At 41.3% G+C, this 12,015-nt stretch overlaps 1 protein-coding gene across 8 annotated transcripts in view; it reads left to right on the top strand.

Annotated features, from left to right (window-relative positions):
* Positions 1-12,015, top strand: part of PARD3B (par-3 family cell polarity regulator beta) — a 645,413-nt gene that overhangs the window by 366,256 nt on the left and 267,142 nt on the right. For all 8 annotated transcript variants that reach the window (XM_039494273.1, XM_039494274.1, XM_039494277.1 and 5 more), the window contains one exon: positions 6,685-6,870. In XM_039494273.1, coding sequence (XP_039350207.1) covers positions 6,685-6,870 — 186 coding nt within the window. The remainder of the gene's footprint in view (positions 1-6,684; positions 6,871-12,015) is intronic.

Genomic DNA, 12,015 nt, shown 5'->3' with positions numbered 1-12,015 from the left:
TTCTCTTTGAGTCTGTCCCAAAGTTTTTTTGTTGTAGGATGGCCACCTTAACAACATCTGCTGTTGTGGAGGGAGGTTGGTTTTGTCTCAGGTTTTTTTTTATTTTGCCATTCCTAATGTCTGATTTGTGTCCATTTATCCGACTGTCCAGTTTGGCGATGTACATATCAGAATATATTACATTGGTGGACGTGCAGGTGAATGAAACGGTGATGGTGTGGCTGATCTGGTTAGGTCCTGTGATGGTGTTGCTGGTGTGTAGATATGTGGGCAGAGGGCATCGAGGTTTTTGTGTTGGTTGTTGGTTCCTGAGCTAGAGTTACTATGGTGTGTGTGTTGTTGGTGAGAATATGCTTCAGGTTGGCAGGTTGTCTGTGGGCGAGGACTGGCCCCCCACCAAGGGCCTGTAGTGTGTGGGATCATTGTCCTGATGATGCGTTGGAGGGGTTTGAGCTGGGGACTGTATGTGATGGCCAGTGGAGTCCTGTTGGTTTCTTTCTTGGGTTTGTCTTGCAGAAGGAGGTTTCTGGGTACACATCTGGCTCTGTTGATCTGTTTCCTTATTTCCTCGTGTGGGTACTGTAGTCTTGAGAATGCTTGGTGGAGATTTTCCAGAAAAGTACCACCTCTTGAGGTGACTTACATTTACTGGTTCCTACTGTGTTCAAGAGGCCCACAGACAAAGAGCTTGTGGGGTAAAGAGCCAGACTGAACTGGCTGAGAAGGGCCCTCATTTTGATCCAAAAACAACATAAGATTTTAACGAAGAAGGAAGAACCCTGCTGGAAGGGTTTGAGGGATTGGAAACCTACTAATGTCTCCATGTGGAAGATGAGTGATGCTTGCTAAGCTTAGCCTGCATATAGACTGTTGTTTCTTTGTAATACTTTTTGTCCTAAAATAAATAGACTGTACTTTGTGAAAGCTGGCTGGCCACTGGTAACCCTGGCATTGTTCCTGAGAGAGCAATCTGCAGATGCTGGACTGACGTCAAACTGCTAGGATAGTCACAGTGAATTGCAGGGGATGGCACCTAAATCCCATGTCTGGAGGGAGAGACGCAGGTCCTTTCCCATAGAGAGGTGAGGTCTAATACCTAAAGGGCACCCTTGAGGATACTGTGGAGGGAGCAGAGGTGCTGTTAAACACAGAACTGTGACCCACCGTACTACTGAATTGCTTACCTGGCTCTGTAGTGCAATGCAACTTCAACAGTACACTACACTTTAAGAGATGTGGATGTGTATTATATATACTGTGGAGAAAAATTCACCTTAATTACTGCCTGGAGTAATTCTAAAATATTGGTTGTGTTGAAAAAGAAACCCAAGTTCGTATCATTTTGGACAGTTACTGTGTTCTTTCTGGAACAGAAACTTATTAGTGTTGCAGCTCATTGCATTCACACCATCCTCAAGTGGACTAGGATTATAGGATGATACCAGTTTTGAAGTAAAGAACTGAGAGCAAAGGTATTTCTAATAGAATTGAAGACTTAGTGCATCAGAGTGGAGTTGCTTTACCAGACCATAAATCTTTCAGGCAAAGATTGCTGCTCTGCCTTAAAATATTGATGCATTGGGACAGTGTTCTAGCAATATAAGGGAAAATTAGGATTTGGGGAAGTTGCTACTAACAAATGAATATTCATGAGACTGGTTACTCAAAAAAGGCAGTTAACTGGACAGATTCCCTTACTTTTAGGAAGTTTGCAGCTGTTTACAGTCTTCAGTGAAGGGACATCTATTATGAAGAGCAGAAGGAGTTACGAGGATGAGAATTTAAAGTTACTGGTGTATTGAAGGAAACCAAACTTTTAGGAAATATATTTGTATTTCTTCCTCTGCCAACAGAAATTTTCAGTAGGTTTTTCATTGCTGTAGTTGTCTGTGATGAAGTAATTGCTACTTGCTATGCTGAGCATCCAAGCATTTGCGGTTAAATTCCACGGAATAGGTAAGAAATGGTGTGTCTTAAGTGCAGAGATAAGGACAGGGCTACTGTAGTTTCACACTGAGCTGTGGAATTGACTTTTACATATGATGCAGCTTTCCTCTCACCTATTCTCTAAAGAATTGTGGTCAGTGGGATTTCATCCAGTTTCATTTCGTGGCTAGCTAGTGTGTGACATTACAGTTAAAACAAACCAGGCTTAGTTTGATTGTAAGTCACGTTTATCTGGATATTAGGGTAAACTTCACTTCATTTTTTGACTCCTTTTCCCATTTACACTGGATCAGAGGTGCCCACATTTCTTCGCCGCTCCTTCCAGTCCATGGCATGGGTTTGCATGTCTTGGAGTTCCATTCCTTTTCTCTTCAAACTTCTCTTAACAAAGTCTTTTCACCGTTTCCTTGGTCTTCCATATCCTTTTTTGCTGTCCCCTTCCTCCCACCCTTTCTTTCCTGATCATTATCACATGTGCCGCCCACCTCAGACATGTGCTTCCCAGGCTTTCTATCACTAAGGGTATGTCTACACTGCAGTTAGAGCCCTCTGGCTGGCCTGTGTCAGCTGACTCAGATTCATGGGGCTCGGGCTAAGGAGCTGTTTGATTGTGGTGGAGACATTTGGACTTGGGCTCCGGACCCTCCCCCCTTGTGAGGTCCCAGAGCTCACTCTCCAGCCCAAGCGTGAACATCTACACCGCAGTTAAACAGCCCCATAGCCCAAGTCAGCTGTCATGGGCCAGCTGTGGGTTTTTAATTGCAGTGTAGATATACCCGAAGAGTTCCAAGTTCATCTTCCCCCTGATTTCTTCCATGTGCCCTCTAAGCTCTGCTTGTCTTCCATTATCCTCAGTACAATGTTTTTTTACTACCTATATTTTTTTTTCTTCCCTTTCCATCAGATCCACCCTTTCCAAACTGTAGGGCAGGCAGGGACAAACGCATGCCTTGTACACTTTTCCTTTCAGTTTGTTACTTAATTGCTGGTCCCACCGTGCTCCTGCCACCTTTTTCACGGCTGCCCATGCATACTGGGTGGTTCTTTTCAATTCTCCAGAATTCTTTCCAATGGCAGTAAGTGTATTTCCCAATACCAACTTCTTTCTTCTGATTCAGCTTCTCTCCTGAAACTCCTATCAACAGCTCTTTCTCCACCTTTGTTACTTGCATAACTTCAGTTTTCTTTGCGTTTACTTTCAAACATGGATGTCCACTCTGATACCATGTTTACCACTTCCTTTTTGCTATCTGCCAAAAGGGCCAGATTGTCAGCATTCATTAGCTGGATCTTAGCTAAGCCGACTGTAAATATGCACCCAAGAAGGGGCAGTTTTTAAACCAATTTAGCTCTACTGGAAAAGGAGCAGTTGTGAAAGGTATTAGGGGGGATTGTCTGCAGAGTTCCTTGAGTAATAGGTACAAGCAGCTGTTGTTTAAATTTAACTTTAATTTATTGAGGTTTTCTTATAATAAAATTACACGATACTTAGAGCGCTGCAGTGAAGCATTGTGAAACTATAAGGATTCCAAACTGGGTATTGAAGAAGAGCTGAAAGAAACCTAATACTGAAAAAAAAAATAGTATTTGTCTCACTGAACACATTTTAAAATCTCATTTGATACAAATAGCATGTCTAGACACTCAGATGATAACCCAATGGATTAGTGAAAAGCACTAATGCACAGAATACCTTTATTAAATAAATGTAAAAATGTTGTGCAAAACTTCAAGAGTTTGGTTAGCTTTTCACTTGTTTTTAGCAGTCTACTTATTTAGGAATCTAGTTTAAAACTGAACTCACTTATATTTAGAAACAATGTTATAAAGCACATGTTTGTAGTTATTATTTATAGTATACAAATTGTATAGTAATTGCCTAGTTATTGTAATGTTGTCCACTAGAATTAACAATATAAAATATTCTGTCCTTTTGAAGGGACATGGCAAAAAGAAAAAAAAAAACTTGACAGAGCTGTTCAGGAGTGAACAGTCTGTTTTACCCATGCTGTCTCTCCTGTCATCATTTAAGGACATGAGCAATTTTCCAACTTCTTCACTATAAAGATCTGTCTTACAGCCAGACTTTCTTGCACTATGCTGAGGGGGCACAAAGGTTTCAGTTGTACTGGCTTGGTATGATGATAGGGAGTTGTTTTATGTTTTGTGTTGTTTCAGCAGCCGTTTATTTTGTGATCCAAAAGGATACTGACAGAAAATCCCAGAGAATATATAAGTGAATGATGTCAGCAAGTGCACCCAATATTCATGTTGTGAAATGATATGATTATATGAGGGGTATGGATATTAACTGTCCATTTCCTATGCTGTTAGTTGAAAATAAAGTTCATATTTGGTGCAGCAAGCAATTAGCAGGCAGAAATGTAGGTGATCCAGTTTATATAAGGCATTTGGGGTGCTATCATTGCATTAGGAGATACTTGAGATGTTTGGTGTAGTTGTGGTAAATATTTCAGTGAGAAGCCAGAATGTTTTTGTTGTTGGTATTTTACTTTGGGTCCAAAATTTAGTGCCATGCCTCCCTCCCGCATTTCAAATGCTATGAATAAAAGATCTGGTAATATCTCTCTCTCTCTCTCTCTCTCTCTCTCTCTCTCCATATTTATTTAGAGCCTCATCTCCATAATATCTGAGTGTTTATGCTAAAACTCATCTTCCCTCACACTGATCCTGGGATTGTCAGATTTGGGCTTCAGTTCGCTCCACATCTAAGATTTCTTATGGCTAGACAAGATATATCTTAGATGAAGGATTCCCCCTTTTGAGCCATGTTGTGGGATACATACCTTAGCAGTAGATTCCTAGCAGCCCCATTGTGGTAATATATTTCATAACTACAAATTGTTAATCAGTAAGATCCAGTCTAATTAACTTCAGCTAGAGGGAAAGCTGAGGCTCTGCTCCTGGGCTATGTGATTAAGGCACTTGACCGAACTCATATGATGAGTCATTGTCACAGGTGACAATACAAATCCAGACATCCAACCATATTCTCTAACCATTCTAGCCCAGTTTCCCTTATTTATTTTAATTCATTGGCTTTGGGAACTTTTACAGGACTGTTGCCTCCATATGTTATAATTTTGTTAATTACTCATGTAAGAAAAAATGCCACAGAAAATTGTGTACTTAAGTGAACAAAGGCAAGAGCACGAAAGTGGAGCAAGAGTACTGGAGATAAGCTAATGACATCAAGACAGTAATTATCAGTGTCAACACCGTGCCATTTTTGTATTTTCCAATTAAATGAATTGACTTTCATGCAATTATTTTAATAAATATTTGTATATGGTACATATTAGAATCAAGGTTTATAGTTCTAGCTCACTGAATAGTATGACCCCTCCCTCAGACAGTAGTTACTCTGCATCAGCAATAGTGGCATCTTAGATACATGTAAGTGAATCATGTATTCAATTGATACTATTTCAACGGTTGACATTCACTTACATTTAGTTTTTACCCTTATCTTTTTTGATAACACCTCTTGCTGCCCATGTAGGGTGTTAAATGTATTGTATAGTGGCCTCAGTCCACTGCCTGTTGGACTGAATAATAAACTTTAAGGTCATAAAGGAACCATTATGATTATCCAGAAACCAGCCCCACAACTGGTGCACATTGATACTGTGTGGACAATCTCAGCAGAGATGGCAAGGGTGTAGGGTATGAACTTCCTTGTACCCATCGAGGTGGTACAGGAGAACCTCTGAGTTACAAACAGGTCGGGAATGGTTCGTAACTCTGAACAAAACGTTATGGTTGTTCATTCAAAAGTTTACGACTGAACATTGACTTAATACAACTTTGAAACTTGACTGTGCAGAAGCACAGAAACGGTTTCCTTACATTGCCACATATTTTTTTAAACTTTCCCTTTATTTTTTTAGTAGTGTGTTTTTAACACAGTACTGTGCTGTATTTGCTTTTTTTGGTCTCTGCTGCTGCCCGATTGTGTACTTCCATTTCCAAATGGTTGATTGGTCAGTTCCTAATTCTGGTGTTTGTAACTCTGAGATTCTACTATACCTCCAAGTTAGGTTTGAGGAACATTGGCAGGACAATGTTGAGAAGTTTCCACTCCCACTTCCTGTGTGGATTAACAGAGGACTTCAGTCCAGCACCTTGGAGAAATGCTAACTTCATGTTCTGCTTTTTAAAATAGTATTTTTCTGCATATACCATTTTTCTATTAATTTTGTTTCTTACACTGCTGCTCCAAACTTTAAAAGATATCCAAAGCAGGCACCAATTCATCCACTAAGAGCGCAATAATTTTTTAAGGATTTAACTTAGAGCGGTATGAAATTTAACCAAACAACTCCTATTAAAATCAGTGAGCGCTACATGTAAAGGCAGTGGGAATTTTATGAGTACATTTTTTTAATGTAGCTGTTTGTATATGTTTGAAATGCAGAATCCTTCACCTTAAATGTCCTGCAGCATCAAACTTGTAGTACCTTGTACTGAAGTATTTCCATATTCCATGTAATCATATTTATAAATATTTTAATCATGTATATTAGGTCACAAAATCATGTGACCAAATCATAGGCAATAGTCCAAAAGCTATTGACTAGATAAAGGAACTATGGTGCAAAACTATTTTTAGTTACATGAACCTGTCCAGAGAATTAGATCTGGGAAACCTAGAATGCACTGTGTGTAATATTCTCTTTTTCCTCCACTGTTTTCATCTTTCAATTTCTCCAACAGAAAGGAGAGCCCAACTGCAGTATTCTTTCACTGGAGACCACAGAACAGCTGACCTTTGAGATACCCCTGAATGATTCAGGTTCTGCTGGACTTGGTGTCAGCTTGAAAGGCAACAAATCTCGGGAGACTGGGGCTGACCTTGGGATTTTCATCAAATCCATTATCCATGGAGGTGCAGCTTTTAAGGTATGGAAGAATTGTATTAGCTCTTGTCTGTGGTAGCATTCAGATGTTCACATGCTCTTCTAGGAGTTCTTGTCTTCTCATTTCCAGAAAATTACTAAATAATGCTAATTCCAACACATCACATAATATCCTATGTACATTAACATATATAAATATATATATTTAGCTCACACACCAATATTTACTTCATAGTTAAGATTGCGCAGGTGTTTCTGTATTCTATAAAAAGATCTTACAAAGATGCATACTTGTATTGAAAAAAATGTATATTTTTCTCCTTTTTTTTAAAGTGATGTCAGAGTTAAGGCTGTGCATTTGAGTGGAATTTTTGCGTAATTGACTGTGAGCTTTGTGGTTAGTGTATTTTGGAGTGAAATGGGCTTTGGGTAGAATTTCCAAAAGTGCCTAAGTGAAGGGGGCTTAGGCCTCCTTCATCACATAGGCATTTTTTAAAAGTCTACCCTTTGTCTTAGAGTTGAGGAGTCTGTGATTATATTTGGTGGGGGTAAGAGATGTGAACTGAGGTTGGTTTGGATGTTAATGTTGCCTAAACTGGTGATTTCCTTGACTTTTAATTTGTGGTGAAAGGAAATACACTTGAGCAACTTTAACTGTACATTAATGGCATTTTTGGTGTGAGAATTTCCTTGGTGTGTGGTGTGGTGGTGTTTTTGTTTTAACAACAAAAGTTTTAAGTAGTCCTGGTGTGTAAGTACTGAAAGGGGAAAACTAAGCTCTGGTAGATGTCATGAGGCACACCATAGCAATGGTGGTTACTGCCGTGGGACTCTTCTGCTTGTAGATTTCTATATGTGGGGTATGTGTATTGAGGGAGGATTCATAGCTTTATGGAACGTGAAGGAAGGAAGATAGTTCAGGCAAGCTCTTTTTCCAAGTTGAAAGTGCTAAACTTTGCATGCTTAAAATGTCTAACGTGAAGAAAGGTTTCTCTGTCCTTGTGCCCCCTATGCTGCCTTCTCATTCCATGTCTGTCCCTGACTCCTATAGGTGTCTTCTGTACCTTCTGAAGCTGCAGCTTCTTTATCTGTCATCTTCTAAATCACCCATTCCCCTTCGTTTTTTATAATAATAATAATAATAATAATAATAGGAGATATACCAATCTCCTAGAACTGGAAGGGACCTTGAAAGGTCATCGAGTCCAGCTCCCTACCTTCACTAGCAGGACCAATTTTTGCCCCAGATCCCTAAGTGGACCCCTCAAGGATTGAACTCACAATCCTGGGTTTAGCAGGCCAATGGTCAAACCACTGAGCTATCCCTCCCCCCTATAGACTTGCTAGAGTTTGAGACAGAAAGCCCTGAACTCGCATACCTAGCAAGGTCTGTCAGAATGAATGCCGATCTGGTAAAGTGCTCTGGAAGGTGTTTAGACTCCACAGTACAGTGTGGTGTAAGAACCTGGATAGGATTGTCAGATGGGGAGGTGGCCTGGGAAGCAACCGAAGCTGGCTGTGAACATTCATTGCTCTGCCAGCTTCTGTGGCGCAAGAAAACAAACCAAAACAAAAGTTATAACAGAAAAGCCAAATCACATTTTATATTTTTATTTTTCCTCACAAATAACTCCAGGTTGGGCATTAATGCAAGTTGAAACCCTTGTGAAATTGTACATTTGTGACTTGAGATTGTGATGTTATATGACCTTGGGGAGAAAAAATGGTGGAAACCAGAGAAGAGCGATTTTAAATCTTCTTGAATTGTACCACAATGGCACTTAAAAGTGTGAAGTGCCATAGAAGATTACAGTTCTTGCAAAAGCCCATTTTTAAGAATGATTTCTGTGAATGTTCCTGTTTTAATTAAGGGAGTCATACCTTGCTTTAAGTGGAGAACTCAAAACAGCCTTAACTACTGAGCCATTAGGGCAGTGGCTCCCGAACTGTGGTGCATGCCCTGCTAGGGGGGTGCGTAGGAACCTTTTTTGGGGGGCGGGGGAGTGGTGAGGCCTGGGCCAGCCCCTACGGGAGGTGGGGAGGGCTGCCACCCAGCCTAGCTCTGCCCCCAGCCACAGCTCCACTCTGCCCCCGCTGTACTGCCAAGCCATCTCCACCTCTAGCCCCAGCTCCTCCTCCCCCATCCCCAGTTCAGCCCCCAGCTCCACCTTCAGTCCAAACTTCTCTGCTGAGCCAACTGTGCAGTAATGGAGGGGATTCCATTACTGGTAAGGGTGGGGGGGCATGACAGGAAAAGTTTGTACACCGCTGCATTAGGGCATTTCCGTAATAATGTATTGCATGTAGCATTCTCTCTGGGCTGCTTTTAGTCTTTCCAGAGTTCCAAGGGTGACACCACTGGACCCATAAAGCAGTGTAAAGACAATGAAATTACAAACTTATTTAGTGTTTACAAGAATAAAAATTCAGCAAGCCTGTGAGATGGAGAATAATGTATTCAATCTGAACTGTCAGTGGAAACCTAGTTTGTCATATTCTTCTTCCTTGCCAATCAAAATATTGTTAGTATTATGGACAAAGCGTGCCTTAGTTGAGCTTAACAACAGTTGCATAGAACTGATGTCTGAGCTGAACACAAACTGATAAATCACAACATTATGACTTGTTCATCTCTCTCATGGAAGTAAGGACTCTTGTTCACTTTTTTGATTAAAAAGCACTTGAATAACTTGCTAATGTTTAGGAAATTTATTGGCAGCAAATTCACCAAATAAAATTTGAATAGAGATAGCTTTAGTGAAATTAAAAATAAGAGTCTTAATCATCTTGTCATGTAATACGTTTAGCTGTTTTGGATCTATAATGTAATATTTTCTTTTGTGTTATCTCAGCAGATCCTAACAATTCTGTTTTCTGTGGAAACACCTTTAATTCAGTTTGTGTAAACTCCTCTCCTGACACTAGCCTGCTGAGTAAGACAATTCACAACATTAAAAACGACACAACCACATATTTATAGCTGGTGTTAAATGCCAGATGGCATCAGTCACGGCTTTAGCCTTTATATGACTGTTTAATACTTAGTTGCCTTTAAAGGAAGGGGGTTGTTTTTGTGACAGCAAGAAAATTGGTTAACCAAGAAACAAAGTTTGTTTCACTGTTGTTGTTGTTTTTCTTTGCTGGGGTTTCAAGCATCAGAATTTTACCCACATGACCTACTCCCCTTTTACCAACAATGGGATGAGCATTTTCCCCTGTTCTCTAGTTCTAGAATTGTGTGAGGGTTTTAAACTTTGTTTATTGTAGTATTGTGAATCCATGTATAGTTAGAAACATGTATAACAAATTTAAACTAAAATATTAACAATTAACACGTCTGCCAAATTCCTCCCACCATCTCCCCAACTCTTTCCATTGCTGTTGTTTATCACAGTACATTTCCCATTGTAGAGGGTGAAATTATAAAGAACATAAGGGAAAGAATACATATCATTTCTTTCATTCTAGGGTCACTGTTTGTTTCTTTTCCCACCTGTATAGTTGCTCGTGCAATACCTTGGGATAGATAGTGTATCAGAAATGGATCTATGGAGGTGGTACTAAATTGTATGTTAAAGATTTTAATCTATGATAGTGCAGCCTGATTACAGTGCTATTAGCCTCATTTTATAGATGGGTCACTGAGAGACACAGTAACTTGGCCAAGGTCACAAAGGGTAGGGAATTGAATCCCGGTCTCCCAAGTCCCAGGCTAATCAATGGACCATCCTTCCTCTCACTGTACTTATATTTGCATGCACTATTAACTGCTGGCCAAAATCTGCTTACATTGCTCTAGGAATGAACCACCCAAATGACCTGTTAACAAAAGTTCCATTTCACAAGTTGTTACATTAGGGCCAGTACAACCCTTAAAACCAGACTGGATACAAAACGTCCTTTCACAAGGAGGAATAACATGCAGCAATGGAAGGGGGCAGTCCAAAAAGAGGTTGCTCATTGTCCACACCTGCTTGGAACGGAATGATAAATGAGTTTGACAAAGCAAACATGGTAAGATAATGTAAAGGGTATTGGAACGCGTATAGCTGTTGATATAAGGAACATAACTTCTGGAGGAACAAAGAAGCCAGGTTTTCCTATAAAGCCTAGGGACTTCCTCAGACAGACACACACACGTGCTGTTGCTGGACATACAACCCAAAGCTATTCTCTGACTGCAAGCTGGATAGCTCCTCTCTCCTGTTTAGGGCAAAGACAGTGGGAACTTTCTATGTACTATGAAAACAGCCTTCGACTGACACAGATAGCAAGTCCCACAGTCACTTCCAAGTCTGGATCTTCTTCAGAGTAGCTCAGTATGATACATCCAAGTCACCACACCAACCTGAATTGTGTTATGTAAATAAAGCTACTCTTTCTGGATTTGCAATTCTCTATATTCCTGTGGTTGGCTATCTTGCACAGCACAGTCAACACCCACCTGTGAACAACTATAAAATTCCTTGCATCAATTTAAAAAGAGAGAAGTGTGTGTGTGTGTAAATCAGGGCTTCTAACATTTATGTTAAAAGCCTTGTGTATTGGGAATTTTAAATTCAAAGCTTTTATTTGCACTTATTCTGAGCATTTGTCCCTGCAGTTTATTGTACCAGATTCTAGAACAGGGGTCGGCAACCTATGGCATGTGTACCAAAGATGGCACACGTGCCGATTTTTAATGGCACGCTGCTGCCTGCCGGGAGCCCGGCTTGGCCCGGCCCGCTCTTCTCCGCCCCCCCAACCCCTCCCATGCGGGCAGGGGGCAGAAGCTTGGTCCTGCCGGCTCCCCTGCCTCTTCCCGCAGTGTGCTGGGTTCCTGCCCCTCCTCCTCCTCTCCATCCCTCCCTCGCTGCCGGCCGATCAGCTGATGGGAGGGGGTGGGAGAGGAGTGGAGTCAGTGTGTGGAGGCAGAGAAGAAGCGGGGGCAGGGCTTTGGGGAAAGGGGGGTGGAATAGGGGCATATCCCCTCCAGCCCCCTGCCATGAGCACCCCCAGCCCTATGCCCTGATCCCCCCCACACGCCCAGCCCTGTGCGCTGCACACACCCCTACCCTGATCCCCCCCCACACACACCCAGCCCTCTGCCCTGAGCCCTGCAGCCCCGCACACACCCCAGGCTCCTGCCCTGAGCCTTGTACCCCCCTCTCACACACACACACACACTCACTCACACTCACACACACAC

The sequence above is a fragment of the Mauremys reevesii genome, linkage group 11 (assembly GCF_016161935.1).
Source record: "Mauremys reevesii isolate NIE-2019 linkage group 11, ASM1616193v1, whole genome shotgun sequence".
Taxonomy (NCBI): domain Eukaryota; kingdom Metazoa; phylum Chordata; order Testudines; family Geoemydidae; genus Mauremys; species Mauremys reevesii.
This window is presented reverse-complemented; position numbering and strand designations above follow the sequence as displayed.